General features: G+C 37.0%; 1 protein-coding gene across 7 annotated transcripts in view; it reads left to right on the forward strand.

The window, feature by feature from the left end:
* The first annotated feature begins 2,618 nt into the window (after positions 1 to 2,618).
* Positions 2,619 to 26,287, forward strand: part of tnikb (TRAF2 and NCK interacting kinase b) — a 62,224-nt gene continuing 38,555 nt past the window's right edge. For 4 of the 7 annotated variants that reach the window (XM_084398348.1, XM_084398349.1, XM_084398350.1 and 1 more), the window contains exons 1-2: positions 2,640 to 2,995; positions 14,311 to 14,376. In XM_084398348.1, the coding sequence (XP_084254474.1) occupies positions 2,939 to 2,995; positions 14,311 to 14,376 (123 nt within the window). In that variant the 5' untranslated portion in view covers positions 2,640 to 2,938. Of the gene's footprint in view, positions 2,996 to 14,310; positions 14,377 to 26,287 lie in introns of all 7 variants that reach the window. The other 3 variants (XM_084398353.1, XM_084398354.1, XM_084398351.1) reach the window with 2 other exon arrangements.

The following is a 26,287-nucleotide window of genomic DNA, read 5'->3' on the forward strand; positions in this document are numbered from 1 at the left end:
GTGGATCTGGTCTGTAGATGGATTTGTCTGTCTTGCATGTTTGCTTATCCATTTGTCTGTCTGTCTATCATCTCTCATACGTCTCTGTGTTATGTCTGTCTATAGTATCTATCTGTGGATGAATCTGTCTGGTTGATTGAAACATTATGGAAACATTGTGTGTGTGTGTGTGTCTCTCTCTCTCTCTCTCTCTGGGGTGTCTGATAATGACTGAATGTGTGAACACTGTCTTATTGTCTCAGTGGTCTGTGTGGGTGTGTGTGGTGTGTACATTTGTTTCTTTGGGATATGTACAGCTGTTAGGTTCCCTGCAGACTGTGGTCTATGAGCTACAGCTGAGCAACAGTCCCTGATACAATCTCCTGACCTTTGACCTACCTCTCCCACAGTGCACAGATCACTTTACGGGGCGTCACATGGGAGAAACACATCAGTGCAGTTATAAAGCTATAAAACATGATGAGTGACTGGATGCCTCTTGATCCCACATACAAATAATACATTTCACTGTCAAATTGTTAGCTGTAGCTACCATTTCAGCATGTAAATGTTCTATTATTGTAACAATGGTAACTGGCCTAAAGTTTGCCTTGAGCCTGTTATTTTAGAGAACAAGCCCAAACACAAAGTGTAATTTCTGTCTGATGGGAAAAAATGAGATAGACAGATAAAGACCAGGATTACTACAAAGGCATGTGGTCCTGTGCTCAAGCTCATGCATGTCTGAACATTGTTTCTAAAACCCTCAGATATGTGTACCAGTGAGTAAGCTTTCTTGTTACAATTAAAAAAAGTGAGATCTCTTTTTATCGTGTTAAAAATGTAACCATGTGTTTTTATATACATTTGCGTCCTTATGTAAATCTCAGTGAGACGGCGTGGTGAAAATGTTCACACAGGCATGAGTCACTGGGGTCATTTAAAGGTTCCTCTGAAAGGGTGTAGATGGAAAGATGATTGTTAAAAACCTAGAGCCATGCAAATGATAGATGGCCAGCATGATCAACCATCACCATCTCAAAAACATTATTTACGTTTTATAGTATATCAAAATACATTAAATTTCATTTAAATTCAAAATTATTTGTCTTTAATAATATCCTTATATCCTTAAAACTTTTTCTCTATTTTCTACATTCAACACGAGGCTCTTTCAATTACCTATTTAGGTCTGATTAACCTACTTTATTCTTCACAGGAATCCACAAGGGAAATGTTGCATAACCACAGGTTTCACTCCTAATAAATATCCCAGAACATACGCGTGTCTAGCAAAGTCTTTAATGATATGTGTACTATTGTGACCGATTTTGTTCTGCTAACACTTTTAGTTAATTCATTGTCCATTAGACAGGGGAAGAAAGATAACCACCCTTTTCCTCAAATCTTCAGACAAATTCTAAACAACAGTGACAATGATGAATGGGAGCAAATCTGGTTTGAAGGCATGAAATGTGATCAGGCTAAGCCACACAAATACAAAGGATCTTATCATAAAGGCAGGCTATTGCACAAACCACTGCAATGGGGTTGACTGCATTGTCAGCACAAAACATTTTCTCACAGGCAATGCTAATGCTAATAGTGTTGTTGCAACAGATGCCCAAGAACCCAAGCAGGTTTTCAAACACAAATAAAATGGCCTGTTTTTACAAGCAAAAGTCACTGAGGAACAAAGCTGTTCTGTGGCAAAAAGCGAAGAGGAATGAGAGAAATGTAGCACACATATAGCACAGTCTGTGCTGATAAGATGAAAGCTATTACGCAAGGGAGGCTTCACACTAGCTGAATGCTTGACAGGGATTCACTCTGGGGAAACATGGATTTTTACAAACAAGATGTTGAGGGAAAAGCTTCAAAAAGACGTATGGTTTCAGGACTATGTTCCTGTAAGGCACATTTATGCATGTATTTATAAGTTTCCCCCATCCAGCACAAAAATGCCTTTAGAATAATTAATATCCCCATTCAGTCTGTTGAATGACTAAATTATTTCAAACTTCCACCGCTAGATGGAGCAGTATTCACTGTAGTACTATGTCATTCATTTGTTAATCAATAGGTAGACAGACAGACAGACAGATAGACAGAGAGACAGACAGATAGATAGATAGATAGATAGATAGATAGATAGATAGATAGATAGATAGATAGATAGATAGATAGAGCCGAGCTCATAACATTTAATGGGACTGCCGTTATGACAGACTGAGTGTGTCAGAGAGGATGTTTTCTGCCAAGACAAATGCGAAAGGAAGGTGGTGTGGGGGGAGGAGGTGTTTTATAAATCGCGCTGCTTACATAAACGGAAGGTGAGAGGAAGTGTGCTGTTTGTGGCTCACTGTCTCACTGTCTGAAATGTGGCTTCCTGTTTCTGACTGGTCTTACACATCATAAGTTGCTCAACACATGCATATGACAACAATAACAATACATTTTCTGGAAAAAAAAAGTGGATACAATTACATTAAGACATTTTCACGTTTTGTTCTATAAAATAAACTACACCGCTTTTTTTTTTAATTGTCCAATTTGTCAAGCATCTTAACTCATACCTTTATCTTTATTTTCAAGTGCCCGTGTGAGTTTGGCCCCGCCCCTTGCCCTGACCACGCCCTAGAAACCCCAGTGATTGACACGCCTTCACCGCCTTGCCGAGCCCTGATTCACGTCCACTCGTGCGCGCGCTGGTGCTTTGGACTCGTGCAGCAGCAGATCATCGGTACCAGCACGAGATGTGTCCTTCACATGCGACCATATAGCGGCTAATTCGGTTTTATAAACCCGGAATCGCGAAGAACGGCGACTTCGCACCATCCGGGAGCTTCATCTGGTCCGATTGAAGTCAATCCAGCCTGTTTGGTGTATTACACGGATCAGCTCGGCGTCTGTATTCATGATATTTCGGGCATTATATTGTTGAATATAACAGATAATCATGGCGAGTGACTCTCCTGCGAGGAGTCTGGATGAGATCGACCTGTCTGCTCTGCGGGTGAGTGGAGAGATTCAGTGCAGTGAGATGTTTTGACTTACAATGGGTGAAATATGTTCAGCATCTCGCCATTAACGATGGAGGGGAAATATGGGAGCTGTTATTCATGCACCTGACCGAGAAAAAAATACTGATCAGAGATGTACGAATTGTTTTATTATTATTAGAAAATTTGTATAATTGGATGTATTTTCGAGATATGTAGAGATGGTTTGTTAGAAATAATAATACAAATATTTTCTAAAGGATTTTTAAAGACAAAGCTGCAGCACTGTATGTTTGTCCTCGAGCATCTGATGAAATAATAAAGCTAGAAAATTGCTTTTATTAGGCTAATACACAATTCGTGTTTTGTTCATGGTTATGCGGCATTAATGTGTGAATAATACTAAAACAGCATATTCAATAGACATAAGTCACCATTAAGCGTTCATTTTCATGTCTAATGTGACTGCACGACAGTAGTGTTTATGGGAATAATTTCGTAGTTTAACCGTGAGCAGTTTTTGCGTCATCCGTTTTTTTTTTTTTGCGTCTGAGTGAAATTATAGCTGGATATTTTAAACTGATACACATTAAGTATCTAGGATTCATCCGAATGAAATGCCCTATGCTGTATGAGGCCTATTAAAAATGGCAATGTGTGCATTGCAGACAGCTTCACTTCTTGTCCCCGCCATTATATGATAATGATATACTATCAGGATGTTTCCGTGCCAAACATGTGCACGTATTGTGTTGGATTTGCAGCTTCTGTCTTTTGTTTGCTGTGTTTGAGATCATTTCTCTGTGACATACATCCTCTGACTGGGTGGACAGAGCCCGGGCTGCTCTGGATCCTGGGCGCTCTGGGCTACACTGAGTGGTCTGAATGCTGAGTTCCTTTTTGGTTGCTCTGCTTCATGGGTACTTCAGTTCTCCTTTCCCAACAACAGGAAAAATCACCCTTAAAACCGGCTGGACTCAAACCGGGAATTGTTAACGTGCAAGGGCCGGGATGTGGGATGAAGTACAATTGTCAAATTTCTAAATCTGGCAACACTTAAGGAGCGGTCAGGTCAGCTAAATTTCACATGCAAAAAAGGTCAGTTGGCTTTTCTCAATAGTGTAGCGATGTATGAAGTACAGCTCACACATAAGTCAGCATTCTGTTGGTCAGTGCGGCAAATTCATACGACCAACTTGAAAATTGATGAAATCTGATTGGGGAGATTTTTCACCCTCATGCGGAACTCCAGACATCTCGGATTCTTATCAGAATGACTGGATTTTGCCAGCGTAATTTTGCCGAAAAATGATAAATGCGAAAAGTATGAGGGTCGACAGTCAAGATAAAGTACAATTTATATTAATCTGTTTCTGGCAAGACTAAGGATGTGGTCACACTAGACTTTGGCCATGCAAAATTTCTTCAGACACTGCAGTGCTTGTGATATTCAACATATAACAAATAGCCTAATAATACATTTAAAATGTAAAAACATACTATCTACTCCACTTTCCTGCAACGCTGTTTGTGCTCTTTTAATTCAGCTAAGTGTTCATGCCATGACGTATCAGTCTTGTATTGGTCATGTCTTCACATGATATGAATTTTCAGAACCAAACTTTCAGCAGAGAGAAATTCGAAAATTCTTCGCACGAGCTTGCGTTTCCGTTCTCCTACATTCGCATGCGTATGAATGGAACTAAAAGTGTATTGTGACCACCCATTTATGCAAACAAATAAAGACCATTCTCATTATGAGTTGTCAAGTTTGCACCCTAAGTGCCTGACATGACATCCTGTATGTTGTGTGTGCACTTTTTGTTTTCTCATGTCTGATATAACAATGCTAAATTAAGCTTAAAGTTAGCGTGAACTGAGAATTCACCCTTTTGTTTTCTAAATCCATGTTATAGATCTGAAAACTACAGATTTTACTCTGGTGAGATATGCAGGACTTTAGGTTATCATTTAGGGTATGTTTACATGGCAACGTATGTTGTTCCTTTACGTGTTTTGCGTTCGACAACCTTGTCAAAACAATTCGTTGAAAACGACTAAAAACGCGGTATTATTCATGCCAGGCCAGTAGTTGGCGATGTCACTTTGTAAAGAAACTCTACGCACCTATAGACTGAACATGTAATATGCATGCGCACGTCGTCACCGTTTTCACATATTAACGTTTTTGTAGTTTACCCGGAGACAAGAACGGTATCGGTTTCAAAAACTTGCGCTTTGAAACCCGTTTTCAAAAGTTTGTTTTCAGGCCCCTAAAACACCGTTGTCGTGTAAATGAATGGCCAAAACGCATAAATCGTTTTTATTTGAAAACAGTGTCGTGTTAGTCTGTTTAAACCCCGCCCCTCAAAACTCACATTCATCGGCCTCCATTTTTGAGTGCAACTCCCACATCCAGCCAACAACCGATTATTACAACCAAGTCACCGCCCTACATTTTATTTATTTTTCCCCAATAAGCCGTTGAACTCTGATGTGCATCACAAAACAGAAGAAAAGATCTGACGCTGCTGCTGTTTCTTTAAATTACTTTGGTCATTAGAACATGCTTTCAAAAGTCGTAAACATTCTGTGATGCAACATGTTGTCTGGCTTTATCATCGTTAATTTCTCAAGACTCTTGTTTTGTGGTCTTTGTTTTGGACGCTCTCGATTCCGAGTCTCTGAATCCTGGGCGTTCAGGCTGCAGTAGTGATATTCCTCACACACAGTGTGTTCATACTGTGGGTTTGTGTCAGATCCATTGAGTGAGATGACAGACCCTGACTGTAGGCATGTTAGTTATGCAACATGATCTTACCTGCGCAGCTTGAGTCACGTCTGGACATGATTTGTGAGTTAATCAGTTGATTGTGGGAAGCTGAGAGGGGTTTTACTCTATATTGCAAAGTAGGACAGTTTAGATGTGACTGTTTAGCATCACCTGACTGTTTTCGATGTCATTGCATCATATTGCTCAGGATTTACTGAAAGCAATTTCAGACTTGTGGATCATAAATGGAAATTTTCCTCTTTGAATTAGTCAGTCAGTGTCTTATGTCGTATTCGGTTTGCTCGCGCTGTGGAAACCGCTCACCATGCCTGACTGGCGTCTTAAGCGACCATGTCTGTGTTTACATCGATGTGTAGGCGTTTGGCATTTGAGACACTCTCTAGACTCAGAAACCGTACAGCGGCCCTCTCAAGCTTTCCCGTGTCTCTCCATGTGAGGTATATCTTTAATGCTATTTTTTCCCTCTCCGCTACCCATGGGCAAAGCTATTTTCCTCATGTCTGCTCACGAGCTCGCCACTCTCTCAGGATCTTTTGTGCTTAAAAATTAGGTCACCCAGTACAGTGCGCATGGTCTTGCCTCACAGGGGAAGTGTATGCTTTATGTTTCGCTGACACAGATCTGGACAATGTGCTTGGTGCTACTGCTACATATAAAGTGCATGAGTCCCAGCGGATGGTTTTACTGAACTTACATCATGTTAACCACATCATGTTCAACGTTTATTTACCTGTCATTCTGTCATCATTTAATCACATTCATGTCGTTCCAAACCTGTTTGACTTTCTTTCGTTCTGTGGAACATAAAATAAGATGCATTGAAAAATGTTCTTTTGCACCCCACTGACTTTCATGGTACACAAAAATAGTTAAAAATATCTTTCATATTCCACAACAGAGAGTCATACGGGTCATAATTTACATTTTGGGGTAATTGGGGCTTCCTTGAGCATCAAATCAGCTTTTCGGTTTATACAAACACATTATGTCAGTACTGTACTGTCATGTTTTCATTAATGGAAATAAAGCTGACAGAAAATAAAAGATAAATATTAGATGAAAAATTTAAACTTGAAAAATGAAAAATGTTTGCTTTGGCAACTAACTGAAATTAAAGTTCAAACAAAGACTAATAAAAATGACAAAAGTACATAAAATGATGAAACCTTAGGGCTGTAAAATCCATTAATCGCAATTAAACGCATCCAACATAAAAGTTTGTCTTTATATAATATATGTGTGTATAAATATTATTATATTTATATAGCTATTATATATTATGTGTGTGTCTATATATATATATATATATATATATATATATATATATATATACATACATAGCCCTACACACACACACACATACATACATATATATGTGTGTGTGTGTGTGTGTGTATATATATATATGTGTGTGTATGTATGAATAAAACTTAAACTACAGTTAAAATGAAAACTGAAAATAAAAAAATACTAATTCAAAATATTAATAAATATATAGTTGCATATAAAAAATATATATAAAAATAACATGGCATGTTGTGTCATGTGACATGTTTCTCTAAACCACAAGAGCTTGTGGCTCTGTGCAGTGCATTATGGGAGCGTTCCATGTTACCATTTGCATGTTATTTCCACAGAAGACTGTGTGTGTGTGTGTGTGTGTGTGTGTGTGTGTGTGTGTGTGTGTGTGTGTGTGTGTGTGCTCAACCTGTTTTGCCAGCATGGAAGAGCTAACATATAACATATAGTTCCTGCCTCATGTATTTCCCAGTGAATAATTAATGGGTAAAGGACCGTTACATCTCAGAGTCATGTCAAGGGGGCGGGGGGAGTCTCAGCTGTAGATGTCAGCCAATGTTTTTCGTCTTTTCCTAGTTTTATAATTCTGGTCAGCAACATCTGCCTCTTGTGCTCCAGGACAGTGTTACTCAATAAAAGCGCAGATGAAAAGCTAATACTCGCCCTCCTGCGCGTTGGAAGATGATCAGTATTGTTATCACCAAAGAGCAAACGTTCATAATAACCTCCTCATCTCTGAGTAAATGTGGGAGAGTTGCAGTCGTGAGGGGATTCCTGGATTTGGGATGATCACTGTCAAGAGTAATGAATCACTGTAATGAAGCGCTAATGAGGCTCTGTGATTCTTTGAGCATTGGAGGTCCTGCCAGATGTGTTTATTTGTGGGAGAAGTTTCCTTAAATGGAAATTTTGCTGTTTTCCCCAGATTCAGCATGTTTTATACACTCAGTGGTTTTGTGTTATAGTGGTTTTGTTTGGTATGTTAAGATAATGTATTTTTTTTGGTCTCCACTTTCCTGTTGATGCTTGGAAATATGTGGTATCTTGTAGTAATAATATTTCACCAAAAATGAAAATTGTCATCCTTTACTCGCACTCATATTGTTCCAAACCCATGATTTTTCTTCCATAAAGGATGTTTTGCCAAATGTTGACATTGCTGTTTTCACATTATGATATTATGGTGACCACAGGCTGTCAAGCTCCCAAAAAAAATGACCATACAAATTGACTATATGACTTTTCATATCCAAATCATCTGAAGCCAAAAGATAGTTTGGCTTCAGTTGTGTGGCATACGCAAACCAATGGCATGTGGCATCATTGACGTCAGATTTGAAAGGGACGTTTTTATTGAATAATGACATGAAATTTCACTTTGTTCTTCTCACAAGCTTTTGTTTGACTCCAGAAAACCGAGAAAATAGGGCATGGCTGCTTCTAGCGCATTGACAATTATGGTCTCTTTTTGAGCCCTGATCTTTCATTAAATGGAACGAGCTTGTTTTATGTTTTGTGGAAATAAGAATGGAATACGGGGTTGGAAAGACATGGTGGTGAGTAAATGACTGAATTTTCTGTTTTGGGTAAACAAACCCCTTATGCCTAGCTTTTCTTATAGCTGGTGATTAATTGAGTGGGGATTAACAAGAAATGTAATTACTAGTGTTGCATTACTGTATTGACCCGGTCAAAGGGTTCAACTTCCCCTCTCAGGTACATTGTTTACCAGGCCTTCTGTGGTTTGCTGTGTAGAGCCGCAGTGCTGTCATTCAGCATGACATGTCTAAACATGCTCTGGTCTCCAATGGTCTTTCAGGAGATCCTTTGAAGACGGCTTTGAGTTCTAATACAAACAGCACGGTCACATGGCCCTACACTATAGGGGTTTGTTTCAATGGAATATCTGCATTGGAGAGCTCAGATTAGTTCGGTTATCACGGTTTACTAGCAGTTACTGACAGTCATTTTGCTGTATTTTTGTGTGTATGACTGTTTTTTTTTCTTTCTTTACATTCATACAAAGCCCATATGTGCAAAGTATTCACTTGCTATAAACCTTGCAATGTCCTTTTTAGCAAAACTTGCATTGCACAAAGTGTTTTTCACCAGAACGTTTAATTACCAGCTTAACATTCAACACAGTAGATGGGAATCTTTGCAGATGGGCCCCTTCCTTAGTGGGGTTTTCCAGAGATCAAGTGAATGGGCCTCCAATGAAAAAGTGGACCACTTAATTTATGGCCTTTATGGGATTGACCCTGCCAGCATGCTAATACCACAGGTGGGGTTTAAAGCTACAGTGTGATTGAAGCATACATTGATACCATTGAGTGATTGCTATAAACCATGGCATTTCCATAATATTACCTTGGACCAACATTTAAAAAAAATCAAATCAAAATGTTTTAACACGTTTATAGAATTGAATAATCATGAATAATCTAAATACTGGTTTAATGACAATTTAAGAGAACTCTATGGTTTACTTGAGTAATTCACATCAAGTATGTACCAAAAGACTGCACGCCCTCATTGCATGGGCCAAGCCCTCATGTCTGAATTTGTGTTCTTGTGCGGAGTGCATTTCCGCCCTGTGAGGTGTTTCGGGAAGTTGGGAATTCTTAGGCACTGTAATTCATGCATTGTTGCTTAAATACAATAATTCAACAGTAGAGTTCCAGAAGTTCTATTTATTTGCTCCATATAGAACATTGAGAATATGTATTCTCAAAAATATGTAACTCTCAAAAATATGTATTCCCGCCTCAAAACTGTTGTACACTATCAAACAACAGTTTTGAGAAGAACATCAAATATATTGTATTTTACATTATTTCATGGCTTGGTTGGATTCCAATGTATAATGCGGTCTGTTATTTCTTGATAACAGACCACTGCTAAGTATAACACACCGTTGCCATGAAAAACAGAGCGTTGCTATGTACACAGGATTCTAACTGTAGAGACAGAACGGACTATTTTCTTTAGCAGAAGCAATACAATCGTTTTTAAATCAATAAACTCCTTTTTAAATCAATAAACTCCTTTTTAAATCAATATTTTGTGTCAAATTATTGATTTATTTGGTGGGTAGCCATGTAATAAGCGGGATAATGCAGAGCGAGGTGGTTGTTATAACGAATACAACCCCTTCAGGCTGATTCAAGACCCCTCCACTTCCCGATCAGCCTGAAGGGGTTGTATTTAGTGGTCGACCAATATTGTTTTTTTGATGGCCGATGCCGATATCTTAGAGAGCAGGGTGGCCTATATATATATATATATATATATATATATATAATATTTTATATTTTATTTTAATATATATTTTCACGTCTCCTGTGAAGCTGATCTTCTGTTCACACTCACTCACTTCGCACGGACCGACCGTCACTCGCAGACAGTAATGCACACTTCACAAGATATCACAGCTGGATTTGATTAAATCTGCAAGGTTTGTGAAATTAAATGTTTATTAGATATTCAGAGATTTGTTTAAACGACGTAGATTCGCATTTGCTGAATGTTGACGGCAAATGAGAAAGTATTTTAGCCTGATTGTTTGCCTTTTCTGTAACAAATAATATAAAAGCAAACGCTTTACTTTACTTACTTCGCATACCATTTACTTTCTTTGTTTACCAGTTCTGTCTAACAAAGTATTAGATATGACTGACAGAGATCGTAAATTAATGAAGACGGAGAATACGAGTGAGCGCTGTGTGATCTGAGGAGCTGCCGTTGCCATTCTGGTGTTCTCAGCGCTGCCCGTCAAAATAAAAGTCCGGAGCGCCGTCAAAATAAAAGTCCCGCTTCCAGCACATCGGCCAATCAGAAAAACGTATCGGCCGATGCCGATATTTAAAAAATGCCAAATATCCACCTAGTTGTATTTGCTATAACAACCACCTCGCTCTACATTATCCCTTACTTGTTTTATAGTTTTATATTGGAGGCAAGGACACATTCAATTGATCTTTTGGACTTTCCAATGAAAAAAAAAGCTTTCAACAAAAATATTAAGCAGCACAACTGTTTTCAACATTGATGATAATAAATGTTTCATGATACCAAATTAGCATATTCGAGTGATTTCTAGAAGTGACACTGAAGACTTGTCAAGCTGCATTCAAAAACATTCAAATATTATTTTGTGCTTATAATAAACTAATAAATTATATGTTTTTAAATAATTAAATATATTGTCTTATATGCTTTTATATTGTAAAGTTTTCAGTTATAGTATTTGCAGTTTTTCTCAGATTCTCAGATACTTTTTTTGTTGTGAATCATCTCAGAGCTCTCTGGTTTTTTTAAATCCCTATAGAGAAAATGAATGGGGGGAAAATATAAAACCGGGTGCTAAATTTGCACTGCTGTGTACCGCCGGTGTGCTCTGTCAATGTTAGCCTGACGCCTGAGGTGTCGTTTCCATGAGAAATGTGAACTAGCTTCTTGAAAAACAGTCTGACTCATTGTGTTATTTCCTTGTAATAGTTGAATTGCAATTTGGCAGAAGTAATGGTGTATCATTTAAAACTGCTGAATGCCCGGAGAAACATGCGCCACTTCTTCCATCTTTACATCCGTAAGCAGAATGTGGTTGGCTCATTTTGGTCAGCAGTTTCTTCCTCATGCCTGTCCATCTGTAGGAATTGTGTTTTGGAGGCAAAACAGTCTGTTCAAGAGGAAAATAGGCTCACAACATTCCCAAAATAGATAGTGAGCATATATTCTCTCCCCAGTGTGTGAATTATACATTGCTTTGAATGTTTGTGGTCAGGAATGAGTACCATGCAAGTTCAGGCACATGCACTGACAAAGATTCAAGTAAGATGGAAATGTGAGTGTTTATTATTGTTTTAAAAGGAAGAAGGTGTTCCTGAAGGTACAGTGATGATGCAGGTGTGTCATTTTGGGAAGCTCATGTTCTGTCAAGTTTCAGAGCAATTGAGGTTTCCGCTCGCAACCAGCAGCTGTGACGTCGAGTGTCTCTGTCCGAACGCCGAGCGCTTGTGCTGACCTCATTCTTCCCACGCTGACTCTGTGGCTAGGTGTTAGAAGTCACGCTTGTTTTTAAAGAATCTGAGCTGACTATAACGGATTCCTACTGAGTCGTTCCACTTTTATCTTGCACCCGCATGCCTTTAATTCACTGTAAGTTCATGTTTATTTCAGGGCATTCAAAGACCGCGTACTTCCTTCTGGCTGCAATTCATAATGCACCTGTTGTATTGAGTCTTTTGATTCTTAAGTCTTCACACTAAGAAGTGGTACAAAAAGTACAGCGGTGGTTTAATGCTGCAGTGATGGTAAAATCATTTTCTGTAATCAAGATTTTGGCTTGTTTTCCAGTTAAAATATCCCAAAAAACTACCGTTAAAATGTTTGGCGTCAAAAAATGAATGCCTTTATTCATCAAGGGGACATTAAGTTGGTCAAAAGTGACAGTAAAGACATTTATAATATCACAGAAAGATTTCTGTATTATAAGAAATGCTTTTCTTTTGAACTTTCCTTACAGAATCATGGAAAAAAAATCTGTTTTCACAAAAATATAAAGATCGAATGTAATTCAACTGTGCAATCACAGGAATAAATAACATTAAAATTAGAAATCAGTTATTTTATATTGTAATAAAATACTACAATGTTACTGTTTTACTTTTCCAAAAACGTTAAAAGATCTTACCGACCCAAACTTTAAATTGGTAGTATATATGTTGACGTTTATTTATGGCTCATTTTTCATTTTTCTCACTCATTTTAATAAATCCAACAACATTTATTAAGGTTTATTTACTGATTGAGTAGGAAATCTAAACTTAATTCATTATATATTATCTGAAAAGTTCTTAACTTTATCTTGTTGTATGATACGAATGATTCGATATTTACTTTTACTAGAATACCATTTGTTTAGAAGGTGATCAAATTGCACATTTGATACTGTGATGCTGTAACACGACTATCATATTAATTTACCTTGGCATTTAGAGTACTTGCAAGAGAAAGCTCTGATGGAATGTTTGACAGTTAGGCTAGTCGGAATACTTTCTCTGTCGCTGGTCCTAGATTGTGGAATGATCTCCCATTGGATGTTAGATCTTATTGTTTGGTTGCTTACAATGTACAGCACTTTGGAACTACGGTGGTGGCCTGTACGGTGTTAAATAAATAGCCAAACGAACAAACAAATTGGGTTTCCTAAAGTACATTGGACCCGCCTCACTAAGATTCTCATCGGTCAAGTGTGTCTTAATGGCACCCCAAGACAGGCTTGCCTATAAGGGGTGATAAAATGGACCTTTTGTCCATTACGGGCCTACTTCAAGAGTCACTGCAGTATCCAAAAAAAAACATTTGTATTTTTGTTACAGCTTGTCCTTTAGGAATATCCCATTCAGTAACTTTATCAAAATAAACCTGCATCCATCCACATCCATTTAAATGAACCTGAATTTCCACCAGCTTCATCGCCTCACTTAGTTTTAAGCTGTTGTGTGTATTTGCGAATTCACTGAACCATATTTCATAAATTACTCCTCTGGTGACATGAATGGCAGCTTTTGTCAGATTACCATGGCAACATGTCTTGCTTATTGTTCTAGGTGTATTGCATTATTTATTGGTTGTGCTTATTTTCACGAGAATCATGCTTGTTGGAGCTGAATTGAACTCTGACAGCTTTGATAACTGCCTTCGTGTTATTAAATGAAAATGACACGCAAGAGTGATTTGATTTCAGTCGTGTTGGCTTTTTATATTCCCACCACTGCATAATGTGGTTTGCCATCATTTTTAAATAGAAACGGCACAGTCAGGTAGACATTATTGGTCCTTGTGCTTAAAATATCTTTAATAATTTCAAAGTCAGTCACGATTGCCGACATTTCCAATAAGGCAGAATGTTCATGCGTTATAGGTAACTGAGAACATTGTGTGCTTTGAGATGTGAAAACAGAAATGAAGTTTTGGTTTTCAGGAAATCGTTCGCCTCAGAGTTCGTTTCAATATTTATTTTCTGGCTTTAGCTCACTAGATGCCTTAATAGGTTTTTATGTGCAGTGTGTAAACAGATATTTAACTATAATCGGCACACTTTGTTAGGTCTAATGACTGCAGTATCAGCATTTATGATGATCTCAGTGTTTACAGTATGTGTGATTGTCCTTGATGTTCAATGACAGGATAATGCAAGCTAATCTCCTCTTCTGTTATTTTCCCCCTCAGGACCCTGCGGGCATTTTTGAGCTGGTGGAGCTTGTGGGAAATGGGACCTACGGACAAGTATATAAGGTAAATAATGATTTAATGTTGTACTATAAGTAAGATATGATATGGTCAATTGGGTAGAGAAAGCCTGTTTAGCTTTTCTCTCAACTGTTTGCCTCAGTGTTTTCTCTCAAAGATCTGCACTTACCTGTTAGTGCCTCAGCAGCTCTTGCGTTATATGTGTGGTATGTCCAGACATGTCAAGACTCGTGTTTTCTCATACTACTTGCCATTTCACTGAAAGATTTTTCGCCCACTTCCATTACCTGCTCAAAATCTAGCGTGCGTCAGATTTTTCAATTGAAAAGAGATTCAAGGCACCCACACACTACAAGATAGTTGGGCCGATTTTAGACCGATTTCTCCCCTTCAGACAATCCTAGCTGAAGTCCTGATTATCTTGATGGTTCTACAGATTATCTTATCAGATATATCAGTGGTGTGATGTGTGTTAAGAGTGATTGAATCTGCTTGGAAGGACATCAGGGATCACTAATGATAAATATCCTATCCCAACATGTTGAATATTTACGATCAGAAATCCTGTCGTGTGAGGGAACGCACACGCGTAGATTGTCTCGTGGAACGAAACGATACCTAATCAGAAAGTGAGCTGACGGGAGATGGAAGCATAACAGGACTTCAGCCAAACCTTTTTATTATTTTTTTTTTATGCGAATATTCTGTAAAAAGCAGTTATCGCTGTTTCTTCTTGCCCGTTGTCCGCCATGTTTGTTTACTCTAGAGTCACGTTTGGCTGCGAGAGATTTTGCGAGATTTCTTGTGCTGTCTTGGTCAAATCTTTTAGTGTGGGCCAGCCTTTAGGTGAATTTTTGGACAGGGTGATTTAGGGCTGCTCGATTATGGGAAAAATCATAATCACGATTATTTTGGTCAATATTGAAATCACGATTATGTAACACGATTATTTCACATGACTGGGAACGTGTTGCATTTATTAAAAAGACACGGTAACACTTTACAATAATGTTAATTAGTTAACATTAGTTAATGTATTAACTAACATGAACTAACAATGAGAAAAACATTTGTTACAGTATTTATTAATCTTGTTTAATGCTAGTTAATAAAAATACAGCTGTTCATTGTTTGTTCATGTTAGTTTACAGTGCATTAACTAATGTTAACAAATACAACCTTTCATTTTAATAACGTATTGGTAAATGGTGAAATTAATATTAACTAAGATGCTGTAGAATTATTGTTCATTATTAGTTAAATTTTAACAAAGGTAAGTTAGTTATAATGCTAATTAATGAACCTTATTGTAAAGTGTTACCAAAGACACCTTTCAACAATTCTTAAAAATCGAAATGTGAACATTGATTGTACTTTTTGACCTATTAAAATAAATAATGTAACAGATAATACTTCAATGAGTATTTTAATAATTCCCGCAGGTCTACCACTTATAATGCGGGAAATTCCCCACAAACATTGATTCACTTTAGCATGTAGATTGTATGAATATCTTAAATGAATCCACACAGATTATAAAATCAAATCAATAATTTTAAAACTTTCTCTAAGACGCAATTTCACAAACCGCGTGAGTGTTCAGCGGCGCCGCGTCTCCTCTCTCTCTCTCTCTGCCTCTCTGAATGTGCTGGACAAAAGCAAGCGTCGAAACTACACTTTCGCGTTTATGAGTCGGGACATGATGGAATTGTCACTTGTACAATCGGGCCAGCATTGCATCGTAACTAAAGTTTATCATTTTCACTTCTTTTTAAGTCTTATCAGTTTAAACATTCAAGCTGAGAGAGTTTACGGCATCGGGAGGGGCGGATGTGCGCGTGCGCGCGTCATTCAGAACACAAGACAAAATAAGAGCGTTCTTTTAAAACAGAAAATGGCAAAATAATCGTTTTTACTCGATTATACTAATTTGGTGATCGTTGGGAGCAAAAATCGAAATTGAAATTGAAATTCAATTAATTGAACAGCCCTAGGGTGATTTGTAGGTAATGAAAATATCAGGTTTTTGTTGCAGACGGTCATTGTGTTGTGTTTCGTACAGTTTGATATGCTCTGGACAGGTTGGCATGCTTGAACTTTTAAGTTCTTTAGTTTTGTGTTTCTTTTTTTGATTTGAAGGTGAAAAAGCACTCCTTTGGTCTTCATCCACAGCGATCAGACTGCTAATTTGGGTATGAAAATACTATTGATCTGCTTTTTTTTTAATAGAAGAGATCACCGATCAGAGATAAAAAACAAACAAATCTAAAGCCTGGAGCAGTGATGTACGAGCAGTTAAGCAGTCTGTCAATCTAACCCGCTGTCATAATGCAGTACTTTTAAAGGATTAGTTTCCCCACAAAAAAATTAAAATCATGTCATTATTTGCTCATCCTCGTCATTCCAAACCCATATGACTTTCTTTCTTCTGTGAAAAGCAAAAGGAAATGGTAGAATATTCATGCTGCTCCTTTTTGTATGATGAAAACAAATGCAAACTGATGCTGTGAAAATGATAAATGAGCACCTTAAAATTAGTCCATACATACATGCGTACATACTCGTACGCTATATTTCAAATCTTCTGAAGCCATATGATAGCAAACAAGGAGAAATTATTCAAATTATGCCATCCTCTCCACTGCAGCTATGCAACTTCAGTCACATCTATATGTATTTAAATGTGAATTTTGATGGATAATGATTTTGTACCAAGATTTTTCAGTAAATAACTTAAATTTCAATCTCTACCTCACAGAAGGGTGTAATATTGCTTCAGACGATTTCAAATAAAGTGCACTAGTAGTATGGACTTCTTTACCATTTTGTACATATGCTTAGTTCTCTTTTTGGGGGCTTGACTGTCAATCCCAATTGATTTTCATTGTACATTGCCATTCAAATGTTGTTGTTTTTTTTGCTTTATGCTCACCAAGGCCGCATTCATTCTATGAAAAATACAGTAAAACTGTGAAATATTACAATTTAAAATAACTGTTTTATGAATTATTAATTCTGTGATGCAAAGCTGCATTTTCAGCATCATTACTCCAGTATTCAGTGTCACATGATCCTTCAGAAATCATTTTAATATGCCGATTTGCTCAAGAAACATTTCATTGATGAATAAAGTTCAAAAGAACAGCTTTTAATCCCTTTTTGACAATTTTAATCAATTTAATGCATCCTTGCTGAATAAAAGTGCAAATTTATTACTGACCCCAAAAATTTGAACGGTAGAGTATACCGCTGAATATTTTTCCAAACTTCTACAGATGTTTTCCACTGAAGTCATACAGGATTGAGACTATATGATGTCAAGCTTTTTTATTTTTAGATGAGAATAAGATAAGAATTACACATACACAAACACTGGACCACAAAACCAGTCACATGGGTCAGTTTTCAGAAATTGAGAAGCTGTAGAACATAATCTGGAAGCTGAATAAATAAGCTTTCCATTGATGTATGGTTTGTTAGGATAGGAAATATTTGGCTGAGATACAACTATTTGAAAATCTGGAATCTTGAGGGTGCAAAAAAATAACATTGAGAAAATCGCCTTTAAAGTTGTCCATTTATGTTCGCGATTGTGCTGCATTCACTCGGTAGGAAATGTACTAAATATCTTCATGGAACATGATCTTTACTTAACATCCTAATGATTTTTGCCATAAAATAAAAATCGATAATTTTGGACCATACAATGTATTGTTGGCTTTTTCCACAAATATACCAGTGCTATTTGTGCCTGGTTTTGTGATCCAGGGTCACATATTGAGTTATTAGACAAATGTAAAAAGTGAAAGAGGATGTGGTTGTGTAATTATCACTTCAGAATCCTCAGAGGAAAGCCGCAGTTTGCAGAAGTTTTTGGGTTGACATTGAGCTCTCTGTGTGAGTGCAGTCGGTATACTGAGAAAACCCGTAGGAGGTGTGATTTCTGAGGTGTCGCCCACTTGTGAAGGTGTATGGAGGGGTCAGATCCTATCAGGTGCTAGATGTTGTTTCTTTTAGTCTCACATGATGGGAATATTCAATATTGTGATACATTTCATCTGTGTCACAGCAAAAGCAAAAGATTAGAATCGAACAGGCACCCTTCGTGTATTGCATGTGTTAATGAGAGTGAAAGAGATATATGGCGTCAAGAAAGGAGAAAAATAAAAAATTCTGTGAGGCAGTGTATTTCGCAAAACTGTCTGCTGAATCAGGGCCTCAATGTACTGTCATTCTTTATTAATGTGCGTATACCATTAACAAGAATTCCTCTGCTTATTCCTTCAGTGTGATTTTAGAGTTATTTTAGGATCTTGGTCTTTATCAAAAAGTTTTGTGACAAGTATGTTAGCTTTAAGACCATTTATAAGCTAGTGTACTTCTAATCATTGGTGCTTTTAGCAGATATCTGCATTTTCTTCAGGAGCCTAAAATATTTATAACTCATCCTGCACTACACAGATTTGTGTCTAATAGGGGTGGGCGATATAGCCTCAAAATGATATCACGATATTTCAAGAATATTTGCGATAATGATATTTATGACGATATAGAAAAAAAAGTTGACAAATTTTTTTTTATTACATTTATCTCACCTAAATGTTTGCTCACTCGTGTTTTTACAATTGGGTAATTTTGTTTTTAAGATTTTACACAACACAAGGAAGCTTGATTTCAATCTTTGAATTAAATTGAAAAAAGTAGCAAAAAAAATAAATAAAATAATAAAGATACAAATAAAGAGAAGTTTTTGGGTAGGTCTAACATTAGTATTCAGAAATGCTACAGAAACTGAATAAGGTAATCAAATGTAAAATAACACTGATAGTCCTGAGTCCTGACTAAATTAAATACATAGGATATTAATTCTGATTCCTTACAATGAAAGCTATCTTTTGTTGTTTTGACTAACTTACAACATTAATGACAGACATATGGCTGCTGTCACTTTTAGAGCTAGTGCCCGGATCCATTACTGTTTCATGATACTGACTGTCACACTGTCACACGCGTTTTATGCTTATTTCAGACATAACCGACTGTTCATGAATATACTAACCATGACCGGCATTTTGATACAATTTTGCGTGTTTTCCCCCCCGTTAAAGCGATATAATCCGCGAAAAATAACTTTTGTTACTCGCGAGCTGTTTGTGAGACGGCTTTACTGTATGTATGCACGCAGAGTAAACAGAGCGCGCGAGAGTACTGAATAGTTTAAAATCGCAAATGTTTAAACTGATAAGACTTAAAAAGAAGTAAAAATGGTCAGCTTTAGTTACGATGCAAGTAACCGTCATGTCCTGACTGCTAAACACGAGTGTTGTATCGACGCTTGACTTGTGCAGCCCATTTTGAGAGCGAGAGAGAGAAGACGCGGCGCCGCTGAACACTCACCCGGTTGGTAAAATTGCGTCTTGGAGAAAGTTTTTAAATTATTGATTTGATCGTCATTGGAGGCTGACTTGCTGCTCTCGCGCTCAGACAGCTGTTGTTTTTGTGCGTGCTAGGGAACGTAATGTGCCATATGTCATTGCCTTGCTATATCAGTGATATCGCGATATGATGCTTTTTTATCATGTAAAAATTTATACCGGTATTATCGTGGACGGTATGATATGGCACAGCCCTAGTGTCTAATCAAATGCTCTTTTGACTGAGAATGGCCCTGTCAATTCCGACTGCCATTGACTAAAAAGTAAAGCCTTTTTAAAATTTGGAAAGGAAATAAACAAAAAAAAAATCAGTCCAGTAGGTGGCGATATGCAAAGTGCAAATGACCTATAAACTGAAGAAGAAGCCCTGTGATCTGTCCTTTACTCAAAAACAGTTAGTTACTCATCGGATATGAACACTTAGTAATAGTGTGAGCAATAGTAATAGTCATGCTTTCCTTGGCAAACATGTTTCCCAAACATTCCCTCCGTCCTGCATAGTTTGGACTGCTCAAGCGAAGAGAGCCTCTATAAATCGCTTACTTTAGTTAGCATTCGTTTTTTTTATTTTTACCTTGTAAAGGTACATTTCTGTCTGTTGGTGAGCCAACAAGAAAGCACACAGTCTGTGATGTTCGTGAACCGGATTTGCGTGGGCTAATCAGTCGGTCCAAATATAAAATGAATATAAAACACACTTGCTCATTTACGTGTGGGAGTTTTTTCAAAAGCACAAGCGAATGCTCCTGACATCTTTCATAATTCAGATATTATTTAGAACAGCAGGCACATATGTGTAATCGGAGTAGTTTTTTAACCAAATTAGACATTTCGTAGATAACATTCTGGTGGCTTTGGTGAAGTCACAATCAGCCGTGATTGACTGAATGTTTAATGTAAAAGAAAGAATAGAGGCAGCGAAATTACGAATCATCATGGTATTTATGCATTGATGAATAGTTTTTCTTTTTCTTATATAAAATGATAAGCCTCCCCTTTTAAGACTATTGATTTGAATTGCTTCGTTATGTGAATTCTTTCATTTATTATTACTCTTATTTGTTTTCTTGTTAATGTGTAATCAGTCATTATTTATCTTTATGAATGGAATGGATGAATATTACATTTCTATTTATGCTAATTCATTGAACTAGTGGATTTGTAATGTCAGTTCAGACATTTAAATATATTTTTTCCGCAGTCACTGATTATAAAAGTTTGTTCATATTTGTTAAATAAGTAAAAATATACTCTACATTTCAAAAGTCAATAAGATTTTATTCAGTCCAGTGGATGCATTACATTGATTAAAAGTGAGAGTGAAGAGATTTATAATGTTACAAAAGATTTATATTTCAAAAATTGCTGTTGTTTGGAACTTTCTGAAGAATCCTTTGAATAAGAATCCTGACAAAATGTATCAGTTGTTGTATCATGTATCATGTTTGATTGTAATAGATGATAATAAGAAATGTTTCATGAGCCTCAAATTGGCATTTTCTGAAGGCTTAGCCATCACAGGAATAAATTACATTTTAAAATATATTAAATTGGTGAGCATAAGAGACTACTTAAAAAAAAAAAAAAAAACTCTTCTCACCCCAGACTTTTCAACAGTTGTGTAAGTATTTAAAGGGTTAATATTGAAAGTTCATTATTTTGTTTATTGGGTTTAGTAGAATAGGTTAAAAACACATTATTTTTTCACATAATGTACATTTACAGCTCTTCTATTCCCAGCCTGTCTGAAATATGCTGATTTCTATGTTCAGGAACAGCTTTACAAATAAATGTAACTTCTGATTCCTAATTCCCAACAAAAGGGATTTGCTTTCGCATCCAAACACACGTCAACAGCACTACAGTTTACTGAAGCCTCGTCGTCATTCTGCTTTTGGGTGTGCGTTATGCTAATATTACACGTTGTGATGTAGACGTTTGAGGAAGTAATATCTGGACTTTGTATCAGGGTGTTTTAGGCAGATCTGGATCAGTATTATCTGTTGGAGACGAAGAGCTTTGTAACTTTGCAGATCGCATACATGCACAAACAGTTACATTTACACACTATAGGAAAAAGGAAAATATCATCATATGACCCCTTGAACTTTTTTCTGTGTTAGTGTTTTTTATTTTTATTGTATTGAATATTAAAAACACATTTTTTACCCTATTGACGTAATGCCAGTGAACAACGCACATTTTACAGAAAAGGTCCTCAGGCTTCCATCTGGGCAGCATTATTTAGCTAAATCAACTGCACTACCCAATTCTAATTTCACGGTGTCTGGAGCATCTTGGATAAATTGTGGGTAATTTCTTTAGAGCTAAGTTGTTAAGAAGCTCAGATGTGCTGGTCCGTAGCAAAACCTTTTTTCTTTTTTTAGTCAGTCTTGTTAAACAGATGTCTTCTGCCTCACTCCGTAGGTCTCTATCAGCATGTTTCCACATCTCTGTTCATCTTAATGTGTTGCTTTTTTTGTACTGTAATTGAGATTCTGGAAATAGGGCCTCATATTCACATTACTCAGCCTCCGGATCTGTCAATTTGGGTTAACTTTGAAAGAGAGACGGTTGCGGAGTTTTCTTCTTATTGTTATTATTATTATTAACATGGCTTCTTTGAACTCTTGGACTCCTGTGTTGCTGGCAGGCGGTTTAATTAGTCCATGGGTCAGAGTTTACGACCTCACTGGCCTGCAAGAAAGTATTGATCATTTTATTTGACTAGATGCAGGTAGACCAATCATTAGTCACGGTAAAACTGAGGTAGTTTTTTCTGCATATTGTGACATGCTTCCGAGTGTAATGGATTATCGGAAAAGAGAAAATGTTGGGCTGGGACTTGTTTCTATTTATCGTTTGATGATTGGATTTTGAGATGTGTCTGTTGCTTGCAGAGATGAGGTTTAAGTGGACTAAATGACTGGGAAAAAGCATACATCACCAGAGAGAAGTCTATTATTTTCACCAGAAGGTCCAGCTGACATTTGGAAGTAAAACATTGCGAGGTTGATTATTTTTTTTGTTATATTTTTATCTATAACATCCAATTAGAACATTTCATTTCATGCTGACTTTAAAGGAAATGCAGGAGTTTGATTTGCTCTGAGTCCCTGCAGAAAGTCCCACACAGACCTTGCTCTGGTGGGGTGCCATCTTGGGAGATTCAGAAATCCATTAAAAACGTGCCCTGTATTTGAAGAAATAGGTTCTGGGTCAGGATGTGCAGCACTAGCACTGGGACCGCTCATCTCCCACTCACATGACACTGCTTTTGAGAGAAATCTGCTTTGAAGGAAAAAAATAAAATGAAGGCACTTTTAGTAAAGCTTGTGAGTTAGGTACTTTTTTAAGATTTTAGTGGTTCTCAGGCTACAAAATGGATCATCATAAAATTGGATGATATATTTCAAGTCTTCTGAAAGCATTTGATAGCTTTGTGTGAGGAAGAAGCTGAAATTTAAGTCACAATTCAATGATCTTGCTTGACAGTCATTGGCATTTTATTCATTGTATTGGAAAAGAGCGGCTTTGACATTCTGCAATAAATTTCTTACATGGAAGAAAGTAATAAAGTTTTTGAAAAAGACATGAAGAGGAGTATATGATGACATAATTATTTCAGTGTGAATTATTCCTTTGAATTCCGACATGTAACAATTTATACTTGGATGATAACTCAGATTATGCGGCTTGTTGACGAGGTGTTCTAGATTTCTTTTTTTGATTGTTTTTAGCAGTAGTGTTTTAGTTTTTAGACCGTTTTCACTGTAAAACCCCCTCTGAAAAGTATTTTAAATTCATTCCCCTTTGCTTTAACGCACCATCACTTCATTAAAACAGACATCTTTGGCCTCTGAGCATTGCATTTTTGAGATGGCATGTCAAGTTAAAAATAGTTTAACTTCTAAAATTGTCTCAAGACCCCCTGCTTTCTGCTCCGTTTCAGGCTGGAATACACTACACAAATTTTTGCCTCGATTTACAGTCTAGACAAGACTTGCCGAAAGTCAGATCCAGTCTGCAGATTTGAGTTGACCGATTTCACAGAACATTTCTGGGAAATGTTCAGAAAAATCCCCCAAAAAAATCCTCAAGTTCCCAAAAATTCTGGGAAGTTTCTGGATATTTTGCAACCCTTGTAAACACCCATAAGAAACACAACCAGTTAGGCTCAGGTGAACCAGAAACCTAGTCGTTCATTGGGCTGGGCATTGACACAAATGTCACTATTTGATTCGATTTCGATTCACAAGCTTGCGATTCGATTTCTATTAAATTTCAATCAATATCGATTAATTGGCCCTATCAGATTGGCCCTCAAGGACATTTTTTTAAACTAATTTTGTAAACTATACAGGTAACCCCAGTTGGTACATCACTATATTTTTTTAAATAATGTTATAATTAATTATAAGTTTTTAATTACAATTGTGTTTCTACTGTTTTTTTTAATGGTGGCTGTCATAAAAACACGACAGATTTATTCAAACACATTAAATATTGAAGAACAGTTAAATTAAAAGTACAATGAATATGAAATACAGTGCATATATTTAGCAAAATGCTACTCTCTAGAGTAAATTTTTCTAGCTGTCTAACACGTTTTTGGACATTGGCTTTTCTGAGGCAAATGTAACATTACCTGACATTGTTTACAAGCTGTTATATTGACCTCCTTCTGCGGTTGAAACACTAATAAAGCGATTACATGAGACATGTCACATGATATGGATTTCGGTGAGTTGTACTGTATCTTTCAACATACCTTCTGATGTTCATTCATATTTATTTTTTGCTATAACTAGCAGTAAAGCGGAAGAGATGATCAGTTCACATGCCACTTTTGACAGAATTTGAAAGCTGAGACTTTCATATCAGAAGTAACAAAAGCTTATTGCGATTTATGGGAGGCGTGAATTTTTTTCATTCATCAACTGAAATCAGTAGGGATGCACACATTTTCTTATTGGGCCGATAACAATAACATTAAAAATGAACATGTTGGCCGCTATATTGTGCATCCCTAGAAATCAGCGTAGACTGAAAGATGGATTCTTGAGGTTTAAGAATCGATATTCAAAATGAAAATCGGTTTAAAATCGAGAAATAAATATTATTTTACCCAGCCTTAGTCATTCAGACAAACCACCGACTTGTTGATTTATGCACATCTCTAACTACCAACTCCCTGGCAACCACCCACAACACCCTAGCATTATAGCAGCACATTTTTTATGTTAAAGTACCCAAACATCTGGTTTGACATTTTCAGTGGTGCCTTAGCATGTTCTTCTCACCCATGAATTATAAGATAAACACAGAGCTTATGGTTAAATAAGGAAGTTTCCACAATGAGGTTCTAAATAAAACACCAACTTCCTGCATTCCATAAGTGACTGCAGGGCATGTGGTCTTTTGAAGGCTGTTCTCTGAATGGAAGATGAGTGAGGAGATTCTGGCCCCTCAAAAGCTCTCACAGAGACTTAGCTGAGAGGGTCATGCTAGGTCACATGTCTCAGGAACAAGAGGAGCTTGTAGAAAAGTGTGAAAATCACAAACCTCCTCCGCCTTCCAGGCCTGTTGCTAGGCTACGGAGAGGAAGTGGTGCGTTGTGCTTTTCTTTCTTTTTTTTCTCGCACTGGCACCCTGTGTCTACCGTTAAGCGGTACAAACATACACCAGTCTTGCAGTGACCAATAACTTCCTGATCCTGATTGTACAATAATAATAATGGTTCCGTTTTCACAGCTTATACAATATATATGACTGTCTTTGCCGTTGTTTGGCTTCCCTACCTTCCAGCGGACACCGTCTTAATTCTCATGATTGGATTGTTGAGTGCAGCCAATAGCAGCCGTGATGATGAAATCTCACAGCAATGTCTTCCTGACAACATTTTGCGTCTACAGTTACAATGCATTACTACCCCAAGCTCTACGATAGCCATTTACAGTCATTTCAGATATAATAGGAACAGACCTCAGTATACATTTCAGCTGCCAGTCTAGATTAGAAGGGTTCTGTGACCACATAGTGTGCTTATCTGTTTGGCTTCTAAAAGCATTTGCATCCATCACACTTAGGCTACATAAAAAATAAAAAAAAGCTGCAAATGTGCATGACAAAACTAATCTTTTTTAAGTATAAAACTTCCTTGTTGAAACTGTGTAATGCGGTACAGTATACATTAGGGCTGCACGATATTGGAAAAAAAATTACATTGCAATATTTTTTTCCCAACGATATATATCGCGATATTGCGAGCCATCAATCCAGGCTAAAGTCAATAATTACCATTCCATGTTATTAATAATTTCACTAATAAGAAAGCTTCATTACAAGTGACAAAAAGGCCACTTAATATTTTATTCCAGAAACATATTTCTCTCAGAATTCGGTGAACGTTCTACACAGGACCTAACGTTCTTCAGGTTCTAGGACCATGACGCGTTCATGTAAACGGCACCTATAACCAGCAAAAGTAATGATTAATAGTATGTAAAATATTATAATGA

This window comes from Rutilus rutilus (genome assembly GCF_951802725.1).
Source record: "Rutilus rutilus genome assembly, chromosome: 24".
NCBI lineage: Eukaryota > Metazoa > Chordata > Actinopteri > Cypriniformes > Leuciscidae > Rutilus > Rutilus rutilus.